At 37.0% G+C, this 26,864-nt stretch overlaps 2 protein-coding genes and 2 long non-coding RNA genes across 6 annotated transcripts; 2 read left to right on the top strand and 2 right to left on the bottom strand.

Moving 5' to 3' along the window:
• The first annotated feature begins 1,262 nt into the window (after window positions 1-1,262).
• On the top strand, window positions 1,263-5,878 carry LOC104087124 (uncharacterized). 2 transcript variants are annotated; one of them, XR_684217.4, is made up of 3 exons: window positions 1,263-1,619; window positions 1,748-1,779; window positions 1,848-5,878. It is a non-coding gene; the product is annotated as an uncharacterized lncRNA (long non-coding RNA). The 2 variants fall into 2 exon arrangements; XR_684218.4 differs by lacking the exon at window positions 1,748-1,779.
• Window positions 5,879-6,632: 754 nt separating this feature from the next.
• LOC104087125 (uncharacterized) lies at window positions 6,633-8,188 on the top strand. 2 transcript variants are annotated; one of them, XR_011409005.1, is made up of 4 exons: window positions 6,633-7,165; window positions 7,254-7,326; window positions 7,774-7,834; window positions 7,918-8,188. It is a non-coding gene; the product is annotated as an uncharacterized lncRNA (long non-coding RNA). The 2 variants fall into 2 exon arrangements; XR_011409004.1 differs by having other exon boundaries at window positions 6,641-7,326.
• A 3,066-nt stretch (window positions 8,189-11,254) lies between these two features.
• Window positions 11,255-12,628, bottom strand: LOC104087127 (uncharacterized). The gene is made up of 2 exons (XM_070178068.1): window positions 12,209-12,628; window positions 11,255-11,860 (listed from the first exon to the last, which is right to left on the bottom strand). Exons 1-2 carry the CDS (start codon window positions 12,626-12,628, stop codon window positions 11,255-11,257), a joined length of 1,026 nt encoding a protein of 341 aa, XP_070034169.1.
• Window positions 12,629-15,850: 3,222 nt separating this feature from the next.
• LOC138893458 (uncharacterized) lies at window positions 15,851-17,172 on the bottom strand. The gene is made up of 3 exons (XM_070178067.1): window positions 16,846-17,172; window positions 16,477-16,803; window positions 15,851-16,420 (listed from the first exon to the last, which is right to left on the bottom strand). Exons 1-3 carry the CDS (start codon window positions 17,170-17,172, stop codon window positions 15,851-15,853), a joined length of 1,224 nt encoding a protein of 407 aa, XP_070034168.1.
• Between the last annotated feature and the right edge of the window lie 9,692 nt (window positions 17,173-26,864).

Genomic DNA, 26,864 nt, shown 5'->3' with positions numbered 1-26,864 from the left:
AGAATGTAATTTGATGGTTGCTAGTTGCAACTGGTCAAGTAAGGCTTTTAGAGATAAAAAGGTGGGTGTATCTTAAAAAGACAGTTATTTGTGGGGGAAAATGGTGTATTTTACAAATTAAATTGCTTAATTAATTTGATAGTACATTAATTAGTGTGTTTATTACTACTTATGGCTATTCCAGCAGTAACGTACGACATGTTATAATTGCCATGTGTAGTAATACGTTACTGAAGTTAATAGTAAATTGCTAAGTGAATTTCAAATGCAAAAGTGTCGTAACTTATTGTGTTAGTGCTAATTGAATTTATCAGGCCCTAGGTCGTAATTTTCTGTAGTAATAAGTTATTGGGCTGCTAATATATCGTAAACTAATGTTACAGTTACCACACACAAAGTCGTAACAATTTTATTAGCTCAAAACTTGAACATAAGATATTGTTTTTTGAATTCAACATGCCATATGTCGTAAATTACTATAGAACCTGTAGTAATAAGTAATAGCGGCAATTAGTAAGTTACTGTTTAAGATCGTAATAAACCGCCGAAGGTTTCAAGTCATAAGAACCTTGTGTAGATATCACCGCAAAAGTTAGTAATATCGTCTTTTATGTTACTACTAATAAAATAAAATATTCTTACTTTAGTCTGTGTTTGGTATGGAGGACAATGTTTTCCTTGAAAATGGGTGATATTATCACTTATTTTTCGATGTTTGGATGGTGAGTGAAAAATATTTTTCCAAAAAATATATTCTAGTGTTTGATTAGTAGAATAAAAAGTATTATTTTAGAAAATATATAATTTAAGCAAACACTATGGGTGGGCGATTGGGGGGGGGGATGAGTGGGCAATAAGGATTAAGGGGTGCATGTGAGTAGGGTGCAGGGGGTGTGAGCACTCTTTGAGTGTGTTAATTACATTTAGGAATTAATCATAGGTTACAAGCATTAGCTTTACAAGCATGGTTAAAACAAAAAATCATTAAAAATATACATTAGCTTTAATCAATTAGTTTAATTAATTAGTTAAAATGCAAATTAGGTCGTTTTGCAAAACAAATTCAATTAGAAATAATGTGGCTATTTCTGAAAGATCAAATAAAAGAGGAACAAGGTCTTTTGCTTCTTGTTCCAAATTGGCCCAATTTCAGTGGCCCGAAATCGCACCAGCCCAGTCCCCATCTGCCCGACCTGCCTGGCCCATTACCCCTTCTCCTCATTTACTTAACAGACAAGAGGAGAGAACGAATCCTTTCCTCTAGGACAAAAACCCTAGCAGCCTTTATTTCCCCATCCTGACCCGAACAGACTCCTCTTCTACGCCCAAACCCTAGCCGCCGCCCCGATCTCTGACCTCACTCTCGCCCACACCGAGATCTCTCATAAAACAAAGCTAAAAAGGGTTCTGGATTCAAAGAATCTGAATTCCAGATTTGAAAAAAAAATAAAAAATTTCCACAAACAAAACAAAACAAAAAAACGATCAAAAGGGGAATTCGAAGCTGTTTTCCAGTTCCTACTCGATCGCTGCATTTCCCCCCCTGGATTTTAGGAAGCTGTTGAGCTTGAAGTTGTTCTGTACCGGAACTTGTTCGAGCTGCTCTTTTTAGCTAAGAGGTAAACTCAGAAGAGTCCTTTGTATTTTCTATACACATACACACATATACACATGTACATACAAATACATACTTGTTTGTATATAGCAAATAATATATCTCACTTTTACTTTGCAAATATGATTGAAGAGATTATGAAGGAAAGTGCTATGAATCCTGAGGTAAATTGCTAAAATAATTGCTCAGAAATTTAAGAAATGATTAGTACTTGACATAATATATTTTGCAGATTACAAGTTACGGTGTGTGAGTAAGAAGAGGAGAAGGGCAAAACTAAAGCTCCCTTGAAAGACATCTTTGAAGAAATGGAGAAAGTGCATTAGAAATTTGTGAAGGATTCACGAAATATAGATGAAAAGCAAAATAACTTTACAAGAAGAGCATTGTCGGAGCTTTCAGATATTCCGAGAATTAAAAAGTGCATTACCTGTTTGTGAGAGTCCTATGAAGAAGCACTCCAAAGTGTTAATGAAAATAGAAAAATAGATGGAAGGGACCCAATAACACGGACAAAGTTTGTTAAGTCACATATGAAGAATAAGAGAGAAAGAGACTCTCCAGCTTGTGCGCCGAACACGATGCTGTGAGCAAGAAGTGAAAAAGTGGAACTTTTTAATTTTCAGAATATCTGAAAGTTCCGACAATGCTCTTATTGTAAAGTCATTTTGCTTTTCATCTATATTTCGTGAATCCTTCACACATTTCTGTTGCACTTCACTTTTTAATTCTCACAATATCTGAAAGTTCTGACAATGTTCTTCTTGTAAAGTCATTTTGCTTTTCATTTATATTTCTTGAATCCTTTGCAAATTTCTGTTGCACTTTCTCCATTTCTTCGAAGATGTCTTTCAAGGGAACTTTAGTTTTTCCAGTTTTCCACTTCTTATTCACAACATCGTGTTCGGCACAAGTTTGGGTCCCTTCCAGAGATGGAAGTGGCCCAATAACACGGACAAAGTTTGTTAAGTCACATATAAATAATATGAGAGAAAGGGACTCTCCAGCTTGTGCCGAACACGATGCTATGAGTAAAAAGTGGAAAACTGGAAAAACTAAAGCTCCCTTGAAAGACATCTTCGAAGAAATGGAGAAAGTGCAACAAAAATTTGTGAAGGATTCGCGATATATAGATGAAAAGCAAAATGACTTTACAAGAAGAGCATTGTTGGAACTTTCAGATATTTTGAGAATTAAAGAGTGCACATTACCTAAGAAGAATCACACAAATGTTAATGAGATAAGAAAAAGAGATGGAAAGGAACCAATAAGTTTGACGAGTCACAAATGAAGAATCAGACAGTTTGGACTCTCCGGCTTCTTTTGTAGAATGCTGCAGTAAACCGGATGAGGTTAAACAGAGTCCAAATGATGTAAATTCTGCTGAGCCACAAATGAAGAATCAGAGAGTTTCGGATTCTCCAGCTTCTGTTGAAGAATGCGCCTTTGTCAAAGAAGCGAAAGTGGATGACGCTAAAGTGAAAGATGTAGATAGTGCTTGGGAATATTTGGATGACTAATGACATCTTTTCCATTTTAGTTTTAAATTCTTGTACTTTCTATCTTATTCGTTCTTGTTGAATTTTTTTTGTAGAGTGAAGAAATTGGAAGTTGTTGAGGTACTATATCCCTATAGCCCTGCAGAAAAGCTGGAAAATACTACATAAATCACAAGAGGTTGAGCTTGAGTAATTTTCATTAACATAATAATAACATTTTTATCCCTTGTGTTGCAATTTAAATCAAAAGAAATCATAAATCCCGGAAAAACTCACATAATTTGATAAGATCCAAGATGAAAGGGCTCTTACAGAAGAGGAAGTTTTAGACAAAGCACAATGGTCTATGGAATTTGATGAAGTGGCAAGGTTTGAGGAAGAAGCATGGAGACAGAGGTCCAGAACTTTATGGTTAAAGCAGGAGGATCAAAACACTAAGTTTTTCCACAAAATGGCAAATGAACATAAATGATACAACTCTATTGACAAGTTGGAGGTTAATGAGGTTGAAATAACTGATCCAGAACATATTGTAGAAGTGATTAATTTCTACAAGAACCTGTATCAGGAAGCAGAAGCATGGAGGCCAGAGTTTCAATTTCAAAATGGGGTCACAATCACTAATGAGGAGCATTTGTTAATGCAAAGATCATTTGAAGAAGAAGTACTAGATTGTGCTAAAATGTGTGCAAATGACAATGCCCCAGGCCCTGATGAACTCCCCTTGGGTTTTTTCCCAATCCTGCTGGGAGATAGTTAAGGAAGATGTTATGAAAACAGTGCAGAATTTCCATTCAGTTGGGTACTTTGGAAAGAGTTTTAATGCAACTTATGTTGCATTGATTCCAAAATAAAGCGTGGCAGTTAATTTGAGGAACTTCAGGCCTATTAGCCCGACCGGCAGTGTGTATAAGATTATTTCTAACATCTTGGCAGAAACACTCAAAAGATGATTGGGAAACTGGTTGGTAGACACCAAATGGCATTTATAAAGAACAGGCAGATTATGGATGCAGCGGTAATTGCATCAGAATGTTTGGACTCTACGCTCAAAGGGTCAGTTCTGGGAGTTCTATGCAAACTAGATATTGAGAAAGGCCTATGACCGTATAATTTGGGAATTTTCTTGCTCAGCATCGTAAGACAGATGAGCTTTGGTACAAAATGGATCAATTGCATCAAATTTTGTGTTAACACTGTTTGATTTTCAATTCTAGTCAGTTGATCTCCTGAGGGTTTCTTATCCTCAAGAGGATTAAGAAAGGAGATCCTCTGTCACCATTTCTCTTCATTTTGGTGATGGAAGGATTTAGGGAGATGATAAGGTTGGCAAGTATTCAAGGGTGGTTGAAAGGATTTAGGTTAACAAGCAGACACGAGACAGTTGGAAATCACACACCTTCTTTATGCTGATGACACCCTTGTTCTTTGTGAAGCATCAGTTTCTCGAATAAGGTTAGTCAGGTTGATACTTATTTATTTTGAAGCAGTCTCTGGGTTGAAGGTCATCTGGAGGAAAAGTAGTTTGATTCCCGTGGGGAATGTTCTGGAAATGCTGAGTTTGGCTATAATGTTGGGGTGTAATGTTAAGTCATCCCCAATATCCTATGTAGGATTACAACTAGGATCAAAACACAAGGCTAATGAGATTTGGAGTGGGGTTCTAGGAAGAGCTGAGAAGATGCTGGCAGATGGAAAGCCCAACACCTCTCTTTGGGTGGAATAGTAACTTTGATATATTCAGTATTGGATGCTCTCCCAACCTATGTGATGTCGCTCTTTGTAAAAATTGAAAAAAGACTGGACAAGCTAAGGAGAGAGTTTGGTTGGTAGAGGAATAAAATTAACAAGGGGTACAACCTTGTCAAATGGAGTTCAGTTACTAAAAGCAAGAGGGATGGAGCGCTAGGAATCAGAAATTTAAAATTGCAGAATAAGAGATTGCTGGCAAAATGGTTATGGAGGTACACTAGCGAGGAGATGTCACTTTGGAAAGAAGTGATTCTCAATGTATAGGGGTTTGTGGCCTTTAATGAAGGAAAACTCTACTTTTACGGTTGGGAAGGGGAATAAAATTTTGTTTTGGAAGGATAAATGGCTTGAAATTGGGGCTTTGAAGGAGTTGTTTCCTGACCTGTTCATAATATTTTAACAGGACCTTCTCAATACAGTATGGACTGGCAACTACGAAGAGTACAGGAACTTTTCAGTGTTTTGAACTCTTTTAGATTCTTAAATTTAGAAGAAGACAGACTGATATGGAAAAAAATAGCCATGGCATCTTCACTGTTAGCGTGCTTACAAAACTCTCAACTCTCAAGGGGATGACATAACCAACTGGTATTGGAAGACTATATGGAGTTCTAATGCCTCCTTACAGACTGATATGGAAAAAAGTAGCCATGGCATCTTCACTGTTAGCAGTGCTTACAAAACTCTCAACTCTCAAGGGGATGACAGAACCAACTGGTATTGGAAGACTATATGGAGTTCTAATGCTCCTTACGAAGTGAAATGGGTGTATCTGGACATTGGCAATCCTGTCCAGAAAATTAAGATGTCATGTATTTTGTCCTTGCATTTTTGGCGTAAAGAATAGTTTGTAAAAGAGTCTGAAGCTATACTAGACCTCTTAGGATCCTTGTAAGTGTTGTATAGGTAAGGCACTTGTATTTTGCTTTAAATATGGTTGGCCAGCACATTTTTAGTGCTGATGAATACATTGTAACCTTTATCAAAAAAAAATAAATCTATTTCCTATTAATGGTGTTTTTTCCAGGAGACTGTTGGAATAGCTCGATCCGTCTTGTTATATGAACGGGAGAATAAACGAATACTCAGAGGTGGATCTATACTTTATGATCAAGCCAAGTAAAAAGCTTCTTATTTTGGATGTAAATGGTACTTTAGAGGAAATAGTTTCGTTACAAGGTACGGTCAAAGGTAAAAAAATTTCCTTTTTAATGCTTTAGAACTATATCTACATCCAGATGTGGATCCAGGATTCAAAGGTAAAGCTTGCCACCATGTTATGACAAACAGTATACATGTCAGTAGCTACAAAGACATATTAAGAATAATGAGTCAGTTTAAGACTTATTAGCCTTTCTTCACAAAGCTAATAAGTTCGATTTTAGCTCAAATTTTTAATGCTTAATTTAAACACATTCTAAATAAAAATGCAAAAGAAAAATAACATTTCATGAAATAGCGCTTTCAATATAAATATTCGCTTAAAGAGTACCTTAACTATGTTATATTTTTTTGTTTGACTAGATTAATTTATGTGTATTGTTCTTTGTTTATTTTTTCATCTTAATTGTTGAGTTATATGACAATTATTTTCAAAGAAAAACCTTTAACTTTGATATTCGATTCAAAACGACTATCAATCAAGCTATTTAATTTTTTTTCAAAACTCAATAGAAGATATTGCTCAAATTATATTCCAATATATAAATTAATATCGTTTCATTAAAAATAAAGAAATTATATGCTAATTAAAATCAATTCAAATTACCTATAAAAAATAATTGTTCATAAAGGTATAATGATAGAAACAAAATTAGGACTGAAAGTTAAAAAAAATAAAGAAGAGAGACTTAACAAGTAATAAAAGGAAGGAAAGAACCGAAAAAGAAGGAAAAGAGGTGAGGCCCTATGGTTCAATTGAAAATAAAGAAAATCTTAATAAGTAGAAAAAATGGAAAAATCAAAGAAGCTGCTCCAACAAGGGGAATCAAACTTGCATTCGTTAGGCAAAGGAAAACCTTCAAGGGGAAGGCTGAACCAGTGGCACCCGCTTTCAATTTGTGACTTTTGGGTGCCACTCTATCCATTTATACGTTTATTCACAGAGATATTATGTACATAGTAAAAATTTTAGCGAAGCGAGCAGGTGCCGTGATACCCGTACCTCATCAGGTAGATCCGCCCCTGTCGGCATCTAATTGACCTACTTTTTACCAACTTCAAAAAGACCCTCTTGCGATGAATTTTTGAAGTTTTGCTTTGAGAATCTTTTAGTCGCCACTTGAACATCTAGGAAGCGGTAACCTTCGACTTTCTATTCTGCAAGTTTATAGACTCCAGATGGCTATAAGCACTTCAGTTTATACTTGGATGTTGTAATTTTGCAGGACAATTTTTGAAAGTGTACTGTGTGACACAGGAATTTATACTGAGATAACTAAAAACTGTCTATTTACTTGGGTAAGTGAACTTCTTTACAGTATATGTATGGCTTCTTAAGATCCTCATATTTCAAACGACTGTTTTGTAGTGTCAAACGGAGTGTACAGAAATAGGAGAAACTTATGGATTTTTAATCAAGCCTGCATATTTTCAAGGAATTGAAAAAGGTGTGGAGAACCCATACTGAGTATGACGCATCCAACACTTCGTTGGTTGATGACTCTCCTTATAAGGCATTCCTCAATCCAGTAAGTTTATGGGCTTGATTTATTTATTCACATATTCTTTTGGTGATTCTTCAATGATATATTGTGTAAGGCATCTTGAATTGGCTCTTATGTGGAGGTTTGGAAAGGAAGGTTTGCTGATGTCTTATGTTGATTTGCTACATTGATCTGTGTTGTTTGTTGAACTTGCTAATTACTCTTTACATATTATTCTTGTTTGTGTTATTGTCTAATATAGGCACATACTGCGATATTTCCTCATCCATACCATAGAAGACACTGGAGTGATAATTGTTTAGGTAAGAAATTCAATTTATTTTGTCATAAATATTTCAGTAGTTTCTATTCAAATTCATTACATGTCATGAGGAATGGTTGACAGCTACAGGAGGTAGCATAAGAGTTTATTTGGAAAAATTGGTGGAAGCTAATCATGTGCATGAATTTGTAAGACAAAATCCATTTGTTGGTGGTCAAGAGGCTATTACAGAAAATTCTCCAGAATGGGAGCATTATCACACATTATGCGTGGAAGATTGGAGAAAGCCAATGTTGAAATTTAGGACATAGTGCTGATTATTCTGTAAACAATAACTTTACGGCATGTTGGTATTAGTTGTCAGTTACTTAGTAATTTATTACTACCATGGAAATACGGGAGTAAATTACGACTTAGGACCTGATCAATTTACGCCATGAACAATTAGTAACTTAGTATTGTTACTAAAACATGTCAACAGTAATATTGCTACTAAACAGATGGTAACTACACCACTGCACATGGCAATACGGCAGTAATACACAGGAAATAGGGGAGTAATTTACACAAGTTACTGACGGCTGCCAATGTCGTAAACCATTGTTGTAGTTACCTTACCAAGTAATGAAAGTCTTTTTTAACGGTTCAAATATAATGGCCAAATTGATCCCCCTAATTCCATTCTTGTCTCACTTAATCCCAGTAGCGTGGGTGTTAGGTTCGGTTCGATTCGGTTTTGTAGAAGTTTGGTTCGATTTATTCAACTGTAATAACTTTGGTTCAATTTTGGCTTATTCATGTTCGGTTTGATTTAATTGGTTTGTTTTTTTGGCAAAAATGATAGACAAACAAAAAAAACATAAAAGAGATAAAAATCTCATCAAATGTACATGAAAAAGCAAGAAAAATCATTCTACTTTTACAAAAACAGAAAAAAGATAGTATTAGCAGTATCTTGCGTTTAAGCTTGCAAAATATTTAAAGCTAACTATAAAAAGTCAAAGTCGTCCTATTTTAACTTTTTGTTTTAAGAGACATTAATCTGGCATGAGTCATGATTCAAAATTTTCACTAATTTGGATCACTGTTTTAAAAGGTTTAGGACTCTCCCCGGGGTGGAGCACTCGTAAAACGCCACTGGACTTATGTGTGAGGCTTAGTTCCGTGAGACTTACGTTGCAGACACACCCAACGCCCAGTATACTGGGCTCGCCTAATAGAACTTTATGCAGTTATATGTAACTAACCTTGTAAATCATCAAATTTTCTTAATAAATCGTTGACTATTCAAAATTACTTTTTTCTTAATCATAAATCGTTAAGTTGAGAGTATTTTATGTCATAATAAAAATAAAAATTATTGCACGTTATCCACTAAGACTGCTATGATAGTAAATTTTAAATAAATCTTTCATTTCAAAAGTATTTGTTTATTAACTTTTGTTATGTCTTTACTATATAATGGTCCATAATATTTTTTATAATTATTTTTTTAAATATTATTCTTTTCACGTTTACGAGATACAATACTTATTAATTTAATAGCTCAGTATTAGCTAGTAACTCTTTACGAATAATTATTCCTTTCGTTTCAATTTAGATGTGGTAGTTTGACTCGGCACAAAGTTTAAGAAAAAAGAAAAAGACTTTTAAAACTTGTGGTCTTAAAAGCTTAAGGGGTAAAAACTTTGTGAGACCATGAGATTTGTGTGGTTATAAGCTTCTCATTAAGAGTAAAATGGGTAAAATAAAAAGTTTAAAGTTGAATTATTTCCAAATTTAGAAATGTGTCATTTATTTTGAAATAGACTAAAAAGGAAAATACCTCATCTAATTTGAAACGGAGGAAGTAGTTATTATGGTATTGTATGATGAATTATGTATCAGTTTATTAACTTGTTGAAACTTAAAAATAAATGATGTTAGTTTTTTTTTTTTTTTTTTAAATTATCTTACCCATGGGTTTGGGTTTTTTTTATCTGATATTTTACTAGGTTTTTTTTATCGGATTCGCTTGCGAGGCGCGATTATGATAAGTTAATCAATTTTGTTTTCGATCATGCATTCGCTTGCGTAGCGTGGTCACGATAACGTATTATTTTCCAAATTGTTTTTTTATAATTCTAATAATCAAGCAATAAAAACGGACATAGAAAAAAAACTTGAAAATCATGTAAAACATAGTTTGTCCAAAATTAATTCAAGCCAAATATAAGTCAATAAAAGCGATTGTGCTAGAACCACGGGACTCGGAGAATGCCTTGCACCTTCTCCCCGGTCAACAGAATTCCTTATCCGGACTTTACTTTCGCACACCAATAACAATAGAGTCAAACTTTCCTTTGACTAGGGATTCAAATAAAAGGTGACTTGGAATACCGAAAAATCAATTTCAAGTGGTGACTCTGTAAATAAAATAATCCCTACTCAAGTTTGTCACTTTAATTGAAAAAACTCTTTAACCCACATCAATCCATAACATATATATTCTCTCCTTTGATCCATTTTGTTGGAGCAATTGATACTTTGGTGACTCAAACCCACGACCTTGAGGTTGTAGGTGGGGGGTGCTGACTATCTCAGCAACCTCCCTTGTCAGGTTTAGTTTTTTTTTTTACAAACCCAGATTCAATATTTACAACATGTCCAAAACCAAAGCTAAAAGAAGAAAAGCTACAACTAACTACAATGAACATTCTAGCTATTACATCAAGCAAATCATCACGCTTTCAAATAGTTGTGGTGTGTGTATCCACAAGCCAAAGGCCAAGGCAAATGTGCATATCAAACAACAACCAACACAAACTGCAGTTTTTTTTCCCGACAAAAAACATATACTTCCTAAGCATAGGGAAATATTTCGAAGGCACATTTTTCTTCTTTATAAGGTTCAGATATAGAGACACTCATTTGTCACGATCCAAAATTTCGCGACAGGCGTCGTAATGGCACTTAGTCTCTAAGACTAGGTAAACCGATTACAATTACATTTCAAGTCATTTTTTATATACACTAACATCGGAAATAATTACAAATATAACAACCTTTCAAGACTGGTAATACTAAGTCACGAAATCTAACTGAATACATGAAATGATCTCAAGGATCGAATACTCAATACCGTTTGAATAATAATTAACAGTACAATAAAATGGAAAGACTCCAAGGAACTGCGATGACCAAACAACTCTACCTTGAATCCTTGCGGTCCCACTCTGGCTCTCTCCGAGTCCGATATCTCCAATACCTGGCTCTGCACAAAAATATGCAGAAGTGTAGTATGAGTACACCACAGTCGGTACCCAGTAAATTTCAAGACTAATTTCAGTGGAGTAGAGACGAGGTACATGGAGTTGAGCATAATGATCGGATGTATATTCTCCTGACAAATCCTTCTCCTTTAGACGATCCTCCCCTTCCATCCCTAGTTCCTTGCAATCTTTACTCGTATGTATGGACATTACATATTATCTTCATTCACCAATCTTCTACTTTGTGAATCTAGCTTCCAAAAGTCATGGCATTCGATTGTCCCAACTTCAAGAGCATAATTAGCAAGATGATCTGCCAATTTATTCCCCTCTCTATATATGTGAGTGACCTTGAATATAAACCCCTCCATCAGCTGCACAATTTCCTCAACTTGATCAACTATGCACCATGGTGGCTTCCATACACCTTCAATTATGTTCTTCAATAATAATGAATCTGGCTCCAGCCATATATGAGTGTAGTTCTGCAACCTGCAGTTCTTCAGTGACTCCACAATTGCTATTGCTTCTACTTCTGTGTTTGTGCCTTCAGCTATCTCCCTACCCACTACATATATGATCTCTCCTTCTTCATCTGTCACACATAACCCAATTGCACTTCTCCCGGGATTTCCTTTCGATGCACCATCAGTATTTACCTTAAGCCAACTCTCCATTGGTTGTTCCCATATCACTTTTTGATACTTTAGCCTTGTAGTGTAGTTTTCCATCATAGATAATAGGTCCTGCCATTTATGAGAAACCTTTAAACCAGGTTTTCTAGTTTGAACAAGGCATTGCAAAGCAGTGGAAACCTGATATATCACCCTGCTTACTGATACTTATTCTCCATATTTTAAACTATTCCTTCTCTTCCACAGTTCCCATACAATGCAAGAAAGCAAAACTTGCATGATTGGTTTAAATCGAGGAATTACTTACGTACTCCAGGACTTGGTAATAGCTTGATGCATATACATTCCACTCAATGCTATACTAGCACTCGATAGAAAATATTTCCACACTGTAGTAGCAGTAGTAGATGTGAAGAACAAATGTACTAGTGATTCTTCTTTAGGGTTTGCACAACACCAATACTTTGATGGCATGAAATATCCCAGCCTTCGCAAAACATCATCAAGAGGTAGCTTAGCTTTCCATACCTTCCACATAAAGAATGCTATTTTAAATGTCAATCCTTTTACCCAAATCATTTTGTAAGCTACTCTAGGTTCATTCCTCATTCGAACATACTCCCAAGCTGAGTTGACAAAAAAATGGCCACGAGCTTCTAGCATCCAATAAGGTACATAAATGACATCCTCCATAATTGGAGGTCTAATTTTCTCCACAATATGAAGTGCATACTCTTCAGGTAAAATGTCCATTAGTCTATTTATATTCCAATCACCATCTTCTAGAACATCATAGACATTATGAATGGATTCATCTATCCCAAACTCAGGTGGAACAAGAAAGTACAAAATACCCAATCTTGTCCAATTATCAAACCAAAAGAGGGAGGATCCTATTTTTGGATGCCACTTAATCTGGTGATGTATTATGTCTCTACATTCTAGCATCTTCCTCCACACATGTGATCCTTCCCTCCATGGACCAATTATTGCATTAAGTTTTTTTTGGAATACTTCTGGCTCATAAATGAACCTCCAAAGGCTTGGTTTTGTTCAAAAATTTCACCACAACTTGCTATGAAAAGTGCTTTAGATACATTATGCAACGATCTAAAGCCTATTTCACCTTTCTCACATGGCATACAAAGAGTGTTCCATGATAATCATTGCCTACTATTGCGTCTAATAGAGCTACTCCAAAATAATTGAGCAAATAACTTATGAAGTTTGTTTATTACATAACCTGGAGGGCTCATAGTAGACAATAAGTGTATTGGCATACTCTAAAGTACATGCGTGATCAAAACTGCCCTCCCACCTATCGAGAGTAGTTTGCCTTTCCATGACTGTAACTTATCAAGAACCTTAGTGATTAGTACTTGATAATAATCCATTTTTCTTCTTGAATAAAATATTGGACATCCAAGGTATGTAAAAGGGAATTATTTCCTCATAATGCCAATGATATTCCTTCCTGGGAATGAGCACATAGTGCTAATACCAACCATGGAAGTTCAAACACATGATAAGACATGGATAAAGTAACGTTCCCTGCCCAAAACAGAATTTCTGGGCTGCAAATTACTCCTCCTTGATTTTATGCTTTTGCATATCTTTAACTTCGTCTCATTGAACAAAGTGCTTTGCTCTAATACCACCAATTGGAAGTCCATTAAAGAATAGGACATAGATGTAGGAACTTCACCTGCAAAAAAGAACACTATGTTAGCAAAAATAGGTCTCATCATACTCTCCTCCACATGGATTTGAGCATAATGATCGGATGTATATTCTCCTGACAACTCCTTCTCCTTTAGCCGATCCTCCCCTTCTATCCCTAGTTCCTTGCAATCTTTACTCGTATGTATGGACATTACATATTATCTTCATTCACCAATCTTCTACTTTGTGAATCTAGCTTCCAAAAGTCATGGCATTCGATTATCCCAATTTCAAGAGCATAATTAGCAAGATGATCTGCCAATTTATTCCCCTCTCTATATATGTGAGTGACCTTGAATATAAACCCCTCCATCAGCTGCACAATTTCCTCAACTTGATCAACTATGCACCATGGTGGCTTCCATACACCTTCAATTATGTTCTTCAATAATAATGAATCTGGCTCCAGCCATATATGAGTGTAGTTCTGCCACCTGCAGTTCTTCAGTGACTCCACAATTGCTATTGCTTCTACTTCTGTGTTTGTGCCTTCAGCTATCTCCCTACCCACTACATATATGATCTCTCCTTCTTCATCTGTCACACATAACCCAATTGCACTTCTCCCAGGATTTCCTTTCGATGCACCATCAGTATTTACCTTAAGCCAACTCTCCATTGGTTGTCCCCATATCACTTTTTGATACTTCAGCCTTGTAGTGTAGTTTTCCATCATAGATAATAGGTCCTGCCATTTATGAGAAACCTTTAAACCAGGTTTTCTAGTTTGAACAAGGCATTGCAAAGCAGTGGAAACCTGATATATCACCCTGCTTACTGATACTTATTCTCCATATTTTAAACTATTCCTTCTCTTCCACAGTTCCCATACAATGCAAGAAAGCAAAACTTGCATGATTGGTTTAAATCGAGGAATTACTTACGTACTCCAGCACTTGGTAATAACTTGATGCATATACATTCCACTCAATGCTATACTAGCCCTCGATAGAAAATATTTCCACACTGTAGTAGCAGTAGTAGATGTGAAGAACAAATGTACTAGTGATTCTTCTTTAGGTTTTGCACAACACCAATACTTTGATGGCATGAAATATCCCAACCTTCGCAAAACATCATCAAGAGGTAGCTTAGTTTTCTATACCTTCCACATAAAGAATGCTATTTTAAATGGCAATCCTTTTACCCAAATTATTTTGTAAGCTACTCTAGGTTCATTCCTCATTCAAACATACTCCCAAGCCGAGTTGACAGATAAATGGCCACGAGCTTCTAGCATCCTATAAAGGTACATCAATGACATCTTCCATAATTGGAGGTCTAATTTTCTCCACAATATGAAGTGCATACTCTTCAGGTAAAATGTCCATTAGTCTATTTATATTCCAATCACCATATTCCAGAACATTATAGACATTATGAATGGATTCATCTATCCCAAACTTAGGTGGAACAAGAAAGTACAAAATACCCAATCCTGTCCAATTATCAAACCAAAAGAGGGAGGATCCCATTTTTGGATGCCACTTAATCTGGTGCTCTATGATGTCTCTACATTCTAGCATCTTCCACCAAACATGTGATCCTTCCCTCCATGGAACAATTATTGCATTAAGTTTTTTTGGAATACTTCTGGCTCATAAATGAACTCCAAAGGCTTGGTTTTGTTCGAAATTCCACCACAACTTGCTATGAAAAGTGCTTTAGATACATTATGCAACGATCTAAAGCCTATTCCACCTTCCTCATATGGCATACAAAGAGTGTTCTATGATGATCAATGCCTACTGTTGCCTCCAATAGAGCTACTCCAAAATAATTGAGCAAATAACTTATGAAGTTTGTTTATTACATAACCTGGAGGGCTCACAACAGACAATAGGTGTATTGGCATACTATGAAGTAAATGCGCGATCAAAACTGCCCTCCCACCTATCGAGAGTAGTTTCCCTTTCCATGACTGTAACTTATCAAGAACCTTAGTGATTAGTCCTTGATAATAATTCATTTTTCTTCTTGAATAAAATATTGGACATCCAAGGTATGTAAAAGGGAATTGTTTCCTCATAATGTTAGTGATATTACTTCCTAGGAATGATCACATAGTGCTAATACCACCCATGGAAGTTCAAACACATGATGAGGCATGGATACAGTAACGTTCCCTGCCCAAAACAGAATTTCTGGGCTGCAAATTACTCCTCCTTGATTTTATGCTTTTGCCTATCTTTAACTTCCTCCCATTGGACTAAGAGCTTTGCTCTAATACCACAAATTAGAAGTCCATTAAAGAATAAGACATAGATGTAGGAACTTCACCTTCAAAAAAGAACACTATGTTAGCAAAAATAGGTCTCATCATACTCTCTTCCACATGGATTTGAGCATAATGATCGGATGTATATTCTCCTGACAACTCCTTCTCCTTTAGCTGATCTTCCCCTTCCATTCCTAGTTCCTTGCAACCTTTACTCGTTTGTATGTACATTACATATTATCTTCATTCACCAATCTTCTACTTTGTGAATCTAGCTGCCAAAAGTCATGGCATTCGATTGTCCCAACTTCAAGAGCATAATTAGCAAGATGATCTGCCAATTTATTCCTCTCTCTATATATGTGAGTGACCTTGAATATAAACCCCTCCATCAGCTGCAAAATTTCCTCAACTTGATCAGCTATGCACCATGGTGGCTTCCATACACCTTCAATTATGTTCTTCAATAATAATGAATCTGTCTCCAGCCATATATGAGTGTAGTTCTGCCACCTGCAGTACTTTAGTGACTCCACAATTGCTATTGCTTCTACTTTTGTGTTTGTGCCTTCAGCTATCTCCCTACCTACTGCATATATGATCTCCCCTTCTTCATCTGTCACACAGAACCCAATTGCACTTCTCCCAGGATTTCCTTTCGATGTACCATCAGTATTTACCTTAAGCCAACTCTCCATTGGTTGTTCCCATATCACTTTTTGATACTTCAGCCTTGGAGTGTAGTTTTCCATCATAGGTAAGAGGTCCTGCCACTTGTGAGGAATCTTTAAACCAGGTTTCTAGTTTGAACAAGGCATTGCAAAGTAGTGGAAACCTGATATATCACCCTGCTTACAGATACTGAATCTCCATATTTTAAACTATTCCTTCTCTTCCACAGTTCCCATACAATGCAAGAAGGCAAAACTTGCATGATTGGTTTAAATCGAGGAATTACTTGCGTAGTCCAGCACTTGGTAATAGCGTGATGCATGGACATTCCACTCAAAGCTATACTAGCCCTCGATAGAAAATATTTCCACACTGTAGTAGCAGTAGTAGATGTGAAGAACATATATACTAGTGATTCTTCTTTAGGTTTTTCACAGCACCAACACTTTGATGGCATGAAATATCCCAACCTTCGCAAAACATCATCAAGAGATAGCTTAGCTTTCCATACCTTCCACATAAAGAATGTTATTTTAAATGGCAATCATTTTACCCAAATCATGTTGTAAGCTACTCTAGGTTCATTCCTCATTCGAACATACTCCCAAGTTTTGTTGACAGAAAAATGGCCACGAGCTTCTAGCATACAATAAGGTACATCACTCACATCCTCCATAACTGGAGGTCTAATTTTCTCCACAATATGAAGTGCGTACTCTTTAGGTAAAATGTCCATTAGTCTATTTATATTCCAATCACCATGTTCCAGAACATCATAGACATTATGAATGGATTCATTTATCCCAAACTCAGGTGGAACAAGAAAGTACAAAATACCCAATCCTGTCCAATTATCAAACCAAAAGCGGGAGGATCCCATTTTTGGATGCCACTTGATCTGGTGCTCTATGATGTCTCTACATTCTAGCATCTTCCTCCAAACATGTGATCCTTCCCTCCATGGAACAATTATTGCATTAAGTTTTTTTGCAATACTTCTAGCTCATAAATGAACTCCAAAGGCTTGGTTTTGTTCCAAATTTCCACCACAACTTGCTATGAAAAGTGCTTTAGATACATTATGCAACGATCTAAAGCCTATTCCACCTTCCTCACATGGCATACAAAGAGTGTTCCATGATGATCAATGCCTATTGTTGCCTCCAATAAAGCTACTCCAAAATAATTGAGCAAATAACTTATGAAGTTTGTTTATTACATAACCTGGGGGGCTCACAATAGACAATAGATGTATTGGCATACTCTGAAGTACATGCACGATCAAAACTGCCCTCCCACCTATCGAGAGTAGTTTGCCTTTCCATGACTATAACTTATCAAGAACCTTAGTGATTAGTCCTTGATAATAATCCATTTTTCTTCTTGAATAAAATATTGGACATCCAAGGTATGTAAAAGGGAATTCTTTCCTCATAATGCCAGTGATCCTCTTGACCTTCTAACCACTTCCAAATTAGTAGAATGGTGCATATACACATCTAATTTGCCTTTGTTTACCTTCTCCCCAGATGCAACTTCATATGCATACAGGACATCTATCTCCAACGTCAGGAATGTAGCATCAGAAGAAGAGAAAATGACTGTGTCGTCTGCGTATGCTAAATGATTAATTTTTAGACTCCACTTTGACATACCAAATCCACAATAAAATAGATTTAAATGCAAGGCATTCAAACCCCTCGACAGTGCCTCTGCAGCTAAAATAAACAATGTGGATGAGAGAGGATCTCCTTATTTTACCCCTTGAAGACTTGAAGAATCCATGAGGTTGTCCATTTATGAGCACAAAATACCAGTTATTACCCACAATATCATAAATCAATCCAATGAATCTTTCACAAAATCCCAGTTTCCTCAACATCTTAGTCAAGAATAACCATGATAGTTTATCATATGTTTTCATCATATCAAGCTTAATCACTACATTTGGTCCAACTCTTGTTCTTAGCCTAATATTTATGATTATTTCTTGAGTTAATAACACATTTTCTACAATACTTCTCCCTTTCACAAACCCTGCTTGTTCTTCAGAGATCAAGTTAGGAAGTAACTCCACCAACCTGTCGTGAATCACTCTTGAGAATATTTTGTTGACGAAGTTACTTAAACTTATAGGACTCATATCAGAAAAGCTTACTATCTCTTTTTTCTTTGGTAAGAGTACTAGATTGGTATGTGTAACACATTTTGGAAGTTGCCTGTCACAGAAGAATGCAGTAACCATACGAAAGATATCCTCTCCAATGATGTCCTGGCATTAATGGTAAAATGCACCTGTAAACCATCTGGACCACCTGCAGATTCCCCATTAAGGCCTAAAACAACATGTTTAATTTCTTCTCTTGTAGGAATACCGATTAACTTTGCATTTTGCTCTCCATCTATCAACCAAGGCACATGGTCAATGATGCCAAATTCAGTAGGGACCTAAGTTTCACAGAATTAATCCTTAAAAACATTGACAACTTCTTCTACTATTTGATCTTCCTCATCTATCCAGTTGCCCATGTTGTTTTGTATCCTCTTAAGCTGCAATCTTTTTCTTTAACCATTCACTTGAGCATGAAAGAACTTAGTGTTCCTATCACCCTCTTTGAACCATGCCATCCCAGATTTTTGCTTCCAAAATTCTTCCTCAATTGCAAGATATCTAAAGAGCTGCGCCTGCACCAATTGCAACCTTTCCCTATTCTGTTGAGTTGGCCTTGCTTCAAATTGCCTTTCATGAACCAAAATAACCTACTCCAAGCTTGCAGTCCTTTGAAATATATCCACATAGGTTGCTTTACTCCAAATAGACAGTGCCTTCTTCAGTTTCTTTAATTTATGGTTGAATAAAATGAATGGATCTGCCATGAAGTCTGCATGCCAATTAGCTTTCACCACAGACTTAAAAGTCTCATGTTTTACCCAGAAGTTGAGAAACCTAAAAGGTTTCTTAATTGGAGTAGCTTCAATATCACACTTCAAAAGCATATGATATTGATCTGAACCTATCTTAGATAAGTGAGTGACTTCCAACCCTGGGAACATCTGTTTCAATTCCATATTAGCAAGACATCGATCGAGCCTATTGAAAATACAATCCTCTTCTGGCCTGCCATTCCACCATGTAAAGATGCTTCCTTTAAAGCCAAGATCTGTTAAGTTACACGTATTGATGCGATGCCTAAAATCATCGACTTCATTTAATGAAAATGGTAGGCCTCCAAATGTTTCTTCTTCATCCCATATGACATAAAAATCTCCCCCACAAGCCATGGAACTGCCATATCTCGAGCCATAGCATACAAAGAGTCCCACAGTTATATTCTTTCAATCGTATCACATTTTGCATATACTAATGTGAGCATGAGTTCCACATGTGTTTCTGAGTGAAATAACCTCAATGGTAACTGTTGTACCATGTTATATATAATTGTAACCTCATAGACTTCATCGATGAAAGCCCAGATTTTGTTGGAAACATTCACCACTACTATAGCCAAACCAATCCTCCTTCTGTATCTTTCCATTTATCTAGCTTGTTGCATTGGTTATATAATTGCTATAAATTCAAAGTGGTGCCTCCTATGCATTGTGATGAGCCTCTTAAATATTTGCATCGTATTCACTGATCTTACATTCCATATAATTGCATCCATTATTGATTGTTGGATTTAGTCAGTGTTCTTCTAGTTTGAACCCCAGTTGATGGAAGACTAGGGGTGTCCTTTGGTATCTTCTCCCTTCCTTTAGTTGTTGATTCAGCCTTATCCATGTGTCTTGGAGAAAGATCTCCTTGTCTGGCAACATTATGAAAATTCAGGACTATTGATTCTTCATCAAAATCATCATTCCTTGTCACAACAGCAACAACATTCACTTTTTCTGAAATTTTTGCCAATTCTCCTTCTACTCTAGTATCTTGGGATGGGATATCTTGACATGAAGTGTTAGTACCTACAACATTACCTGCAAATGTTCTCTGTACCCATTCAGCTGTTGATTCAATATTTCTAACTTCTTCATTCCTTCTCCTGTTTGGACTAGAGGTTACACCCCCATTTACTTGATTTCCTCCATTAATAAAAGAAGCCTTATCAAGCTGAATAACTTCCTGCACCTCATCAATGACTGCAAATCGTTTATCCTGCACAGTCTTTTGAGACACACCAGTATTATCATTGGCTTGAGTCTGGTTTTGCACCACATTAACAACATCATTCACAACTTCCTCAACTTCCAAAAATACAAATTTATTTCCTACTTGCACCTGATGTCTTTCACCTTGATTGACTGGAACTATTTCTTTTCTAGTAGTTGCTTGTACTACATTCTGATTAATAACCTTCTTAACACGATTATCTACGACCTCTTTCCATTATTCCTTACCCTTACCAACCACATTACCTACCACCTTTCCACTCGACAAAATCATTAAAGGTCCCTGTTGATTCAAATTTGCTGAAACAATAGCTTGCTCAACTTGTTTCCCAGCCTCATTACCAACCTGTTGCTCAGTAGATTTATTCTCCATTAATTCTGGATGAAGCCTCCAACATTCCATCATATCATGTCCCTGCAATTTGCACTCCTTATAATACTTGGGCAAAATATCATACTTAATATTCACCCATCCAGTTCTCACTTCTCCCGTTGATTCATTCTCAATATCCATCTTCACCTTCTTAGGTAGGTTAGCTAAAAGATCAACTAACACATTCACACGTGCAAAACTAGGCCTAATTTTATTAACTATTGCCATGTCGAGGTCAAGTGCTTTTCCAACTGCTGAGGCAAGTGAGAATAAACACTCTTTGACAAAAAAGATTGGCAACAAGTTAGAAAAAGAAATCCATGCCATTACCTTTGGTGTTTCTTCTCCAACCTTGAATTTGTGATCATAAATCAAAGTTCTCAATTGATATTCATATCCCGCCTTGTCCTTGACATAATAAACACTTTTTGATGTAAAATCAATGAAGTCTTGCCATAATGCCAATCTTATTAAAACATGCATGTCTTGAAAGTATCCAATGTTACACTCGCCTTTAGTTCCATATTGAATGGGAACAATTCGACGTAGTTCATTAAGCTCAGGCAATCCGTATGAAAATTTTCAAACTACTGCATATTGCAAACCTTCAATGACTTTCATTCGCTCGACCTCCGCTTCAGTAAACTTAACGATAGGTTGTCCATTAAGAAGATTGGCTCGACGCAATGGAATTGGTTCGACAATATTTGCTCGTTCTTGCATGGCAGTGTTCAAAGTTGTTGGTTTGAGAATTTTCGTGTAATCTAAAGGCTGGGAATTGTTGTTGGTGATCGTATTTGTTGGGGCGATGGAGGGAGAAGGCTGACCAGCCGGCAAAGGTGGATGGCCACCGGCCAAATTGGCCATGGCAGCTGCAGTGGTGAAAATCGCCTCGTATTTGTTGAGGATTTCTTAGAAATTGTTCATGCCAAATTTATGCGATGAACATTGTCGATGTTACTGTTCACGACACTATAGCATTGGCTATTGAAGCTTAAATCGCCAGTTTTCTGCGATAAACATTAACGTTATGCTACTGTTCATGGTCCTATAACAAGCACTGTAGCAACGGCTCTTTGAGAGAAAAAACATCTAGAGAGAGAATTTTTGGGTTCAGGGTTCATGCATGCCTAGTAGCTATTTTTTTAATAATAATAAAAATGAACCACAACGGAATACAAGTATGGGGGCTAGCTATAATAATGTTGCCTCTATGCCTTGGCTATATATATAATTACTCTTCTGCGCCTCTATTGCCTTAAGATGGCAGCCTCATGTAGAGGACCATGGTGTAGCTGCCGGCAGAAGTCTCATGAGGGCATATAATCTCATAGCCTCTTGGATCTTCCCAAAGGCATAGGAATGTAGCACACACATATTGTGCTAGACATTACCTTACAAATCTTATTGAGGCATAATAAATCTCATATACTAGCAAGCATGAAGAAAATATGAACCGGAAAGAACTAAATACTCTATGATCATCAAAGAGTTTATAACATACCGTGTGATGATATTACAAATGATAATACTTAAAAAATAATAAAATAAAACAAAGTAAAAAATTGAGTCTTGCCCCTCTTTCTTTAACCTTGTGCACTCTTCAATTTGTAGCTCATTGGCTTCTTCTTCCACTGTTTTCAAATATTCTTCAAACTTTATCATTTATTTCTTGAATTATTTGACCTTGTGGAAGTGGTAGGGACACTCGCCTTTTACTTTGCAGCTCTCATTAGTGGTTTCCTAATGACAAACTCTTGTGTTGCTTTGCCATCCCAGCTATGTTGCCTTTCATGTACCTTCTTTTTGTTGTTGTTTGATCCACTTCTCATTTGCCTGGGTGATATGTCTCCCTCCCTAGCTACATTTTTAAAGAAAGCATCTAGTAGTTCTTCCTCTTCCCCTTCTTCATATCAATCTCGGCCGATTTCTACCCCAAAAGCTTCAATAGGATTGTGTGCGTGTACTAGAGCTCCTCTTTCGGTCCTCAGATTGTCAAGAGACTTTAAAGTATCCATGTCATGAGTTACCAGAGCTCGGAGGATATTTGTCGGAGTCAAGCTATATTGTGCAGCCACTCCACCCGTACTAGCTACCTGTCCAGTTTTATGGATTAATTTAAGATTGGAAATCGTACCTGATAGTTGCTGTCCAGTAGGAACAAAAACAACAGCATTAGGACTTAGTTTTGTTTTGAGTTATATACTTGGCAATGTACTAGCAACCTGCTCAAACACAGTTATTGCCCCTTCCTTTGCGTTATCACCTCGCCGTGTTGATGAACCTGTTTCTTGAGTGTTTTGTTCCTGAGAATCAACACCATAATCTTCTTCACCTTCTTCATACTCTTCAAAATTGGTCAGCTGATGACTTACTCTTAGAGCTAACTGCCTCCTGTAGGTCGTTTAAAATCTGGACAGGTTCATCACTTAGCTCGTCTTCACTCATCGTGTCTTCATGTTCTTCTCTTTTATGGTCAGCCCCTCCTTTTTTTGTTGCTGATGACATCATGGATAAAGTTTGTTGGTTGTCTGAAACTCTTAACATGTTGCCAGATCGATCGAACAAATCTTTGAAAGGGATATCATGTTGTGATGTATTCAAACCAACCCCTGCCATGCCATTATTTCCCTTCACCTCTGGAAGAGACAGCTTTTTCGTTGGATTATGCATAAACCCAGGCAGAACTTGCAAAGGATTTATGTTTTCTAGAATTTTAGCTCCAATTGCAGTAAAATTAACATTAGCATGTGTAATAGAGTTCTTGGAATGTTTGCACTCATCCTCAACTGCCACAAGCTGTCCGTTCTCATTTTTTGAAACCTTCTCAATGTTGGCACTTATTAGCTGGTCCTCAACCATCAAAACATCATAAGCATTCATATTATAGAATTTTTTGTTACCAGCAGCTCTATCTGGAGATTGCATTCCAGATGTGGCCTCCTTTTTGCGTGTTACTGAACTCCAGCCTTCCTCTGTATTCACATCCATCCCTTTCTTGCTACTATAGTTTGCATCGTATTCACATCCATTCAACGCCGGTGGAGTCGGGGAGCTTTTTTGATCCAGGTTCTGTGCATTATTACTCTCTACCCACTGCAAATTCTCTCCATCAATCTTCCCATCATCATCATTGTCATTGTCAAGAGAGGCAAAAGGATTCGACTTATTTCTGGGAATCTGCTCAACCTGCTGCACGTTGTTATTGTTTGGAGTGCCTTTTTTACTGGACACCATTTTCCAATCTTTGTCAACGAAAATCTGACCTGTATCATCAACCTTAGCCCCATCCCTTGGACCATTAAAGTTCCCAGCAGCTATACGATTACTACTGGAAAATTCAGATGTTCGACCAAGTGCATGTCCTTCCTTCAAATTTCCAATGTCTAGGAGATTGCCCAGATTTCAGTGAAGTGTTGTGCTCCTGCTTAGTAGATTTTAGCGTCCCAATATCCTTCTCCTCCTCCCCTGATCATTTCTGATCCTTTATCTGTTGTTGGCTAGTATTAACGTGCCCAGCAATTGAAGGAATTGAAGCTTGAGACCCCTTAGCATCCTTTTTTTCTCCTTTCAAAACTTGAGTAACATTCTTCACAACTGCATGTTTAGAAACTTCTGGTTTTTCTTCAGCAATCATAACATTTGTTCGATCATGTACATTCACTACACCTCGATCATTAAATGTTTGAGTCCCTTGTTTAGTTCGATTTGGTGCTGTAACAGTCCTGCCATCAAAAACATGTCCAGTTTATTTTTAAAGAAAGCAGCTACCCAGATTGCACAGCAGTAGGTACAAAGGCTGCTGGTTTTTCAAACTGATCAATTAATGCAACAGATTTTTTATTAACTTCAGCATTCTGCTTTTCCCCCTCTAACACCTTAGAAACCAGATATTGAGCCTGCGTGATATCCCTGATCACTGCCTTTACACCTGTATCGACAATACCATCAATAGGCTGCCCAAGCTTGTTAGAACGATCTGTTGGGATCGCAACAACAATAGCCATATTTTCAAATTTTTGCCCAGTTCCTTTGTATCAGCTTCAACACAAAATTGTCCAACTGCTATTTTTTCAACAGTAGTATGATCTCCAAAATTGTTATTCTGTTCAACAGTTGGAACACCAATATTAGTTGTATTCTGCTCGACATCTGCAGTCCCTGTATCATTGGCCATAACTAATTCCTTAGAAACTCTAGCTAGAGCTCGATCACCTAGTGTTCCTTCAACCAGAACATCAACAGCCTTAAGAGGCTCCAACATTTGCTGTCTCTTGACATTCAAAAAATCCCTCGCATCTCCTTGTAATGTTTTAACAAAAATTCCTTCCCTCATGATTGCTTGCTCCTCCATTTGCATGACAGTATCTTCAGCACCTTGTACGTTCCTTACTGTATTTTTATTTAACTTGCGACATATTTTTTCATCATGTCCTTGATGTTTGCAACAGTTACAATACAATGGTAAGTTATCATACACAAAATCTTGAAAGAGTTCAACAATCTTGCCCGTTTGTTTATCCACAAATTACAAACACAACTTCTCTGGTAATTTGTCCATTAAATCAAGAATCACTTTAACTCTTGCAGTGCTAGGACGTGACTTCATCTGAGTAGCTTTATCAATGGCTATTGGTCTGCCAACAGCTGAAGATATGGACAACAAAGCTTTCTTAGCAAACATCTCTGTCGGCAGATTCGATAAAGAAATCAAACCACTGCCTTCGTCATTTCCTCATTTACGTTAAAACCAACAGACCGTGGAAATACCCTGATTTGGTGCTCCTTACCATTGTATTTAAAGTAGTTAACTGACCTCGCCAGTGAATTAACGAAATCTTCATGTTGATCTACCATAATAAGCAATTGTCTAGGTGCAAGTTGGCCGATCGAAGCTTGTCCTTTGATGTCGAAACCTTTTGGCATTAAGCTTCTTAGGCTTTTTTTTTTTTTTTAGCAAATCCACTAGGCAAAGTGCCTAGGTGTCACAAGGTCAATTTGGGCCAATTTTTTGCGCCCGATTGACGCTGCGTGACAGCAACTTGACACTCAAGTTACTCAGCCTTTTCCAACACTCCTTAAACAAAATTCGGTAGCAACATAAAGAGAATACAATCAAGTACGGAAAAATCCCAATCTTTGTATTAATATGAAAATATACAAAGGACCCCTCACTTTGCTATGAACACAAGTCGTTGATAGCCCACTTCGACCAGCCAAGATCACAAGTCGATCTTGTCACACTACGACCTGCCCAAATGCCTAGCCTTAGCCCACTTCTGAAACACTTAGAAACCCTCACGTTTCTTTCTTGTTTCCCACTTTACTATGAACACAATTCGTTCACAGTCCACTTCGTCTAGCAAAGATCACAAGTCGATCTTGCACACTAAGACCTGCCCAATGCCCAACCTTAGCCCCCATTTGAAATACTTAGAAACCCTCACGTTTCTCTCTTGTTTCCCACTTAGAAGTCTCACAACAGAACTTCCTTTCAAGACACTCTTCTTCTTTTGAAGACCCTCTTCTTCTTTTTCTACCTCCTGAATTCCACACGAAATTCTCACCTATTTATAAGTATAAGTGCTGCCACTGGCAGATCTGAAGGGACAATATTACAAAGGGGCAATCCATTCTAGTGCTTGTTCCACTTCAAGCACTAAATCAACACTTTGACCACTTAATGGGGCATTATCCACGAAATGGCCTTCATCAGCATGCATTGTGGAGCACTTGGCCCTGTTTTGTGGAGTACTTAGCTCTTTGGTGGAGTACTGGTCCCTCCTTCCACTGAAACCTGCTTTGTACACAGCTTTGCTTAATCTGCCTTAACTAGTAGTTGACATCCCCAACTACTTAGACTATTTTTCTACAAGAAATGATATTACAAACATGCATTAAACAGACATAGATACAAGTCATTACAAAAATACAACGGCCCACTGCTTTGGCAAGTGCACTGCATGTGCCCCTTTTGTTGGTCAGCTATTGCACGCCCAAGGCTGGGCTTGGCTGATTTTGACATTGCTCCG

The sequence above is a fragment of the Nicotiana tomentosiformis genome, chromosome 6 (assembly GCF_000390325.3).
Source record: "Nicotiana tomentosiformis chromosome 6, ASM39032v3, whole genome shotgun sequence".
Classification (NCBI taxonomy): domain Eukaryota; kingdom Viridiplantae; phylum Streptophyta; class Magnoliopsida; order Solanales; family Solanaceae; genus Nicotiana; species Nicotiana tomentosiformis.
Note: the sequence above shows the minus strand (reverse complement) of the source record. Positions and strands in the feature narration are given on the sequence as shown.

Coding starts and splice junctions, on each gene's coding strand:
- LOC138893458 (XM_070178067.1), bottom strand. CDS start 17,172: ATGGGATCCTCCCGCTTTTGGTTTGATAATTGGACAGGATTGGGTATT. Junction 16,804..16,845: donor TAGCTTACAACATGATTTGG/GTAAAATGATTG, acceptor TTTATGTGGAAG/GTATGGAAAGCTAAGCTATC. Junction 16,421..16,476: donor AATATGGAGATTCAGTATCT/GTAAGCAGGGTG, acceptor TGTTCAAACTAG/AAACCTGGTTTAAAGATTCC.
- LOC104087127 (XM_070178068.1), bottom strand. CDS start 12,628: ATGCTAGAATGTAGAGACATAATACATCACCAGATTAAGTGGCATCCA. Junction 11,861..12,208: donor TAGCATTCTTTATGTGGAAG/GTATGGAAAGCT, acceptor GTGATATATCAG/GTTTCCACTGCTTTGCAATG.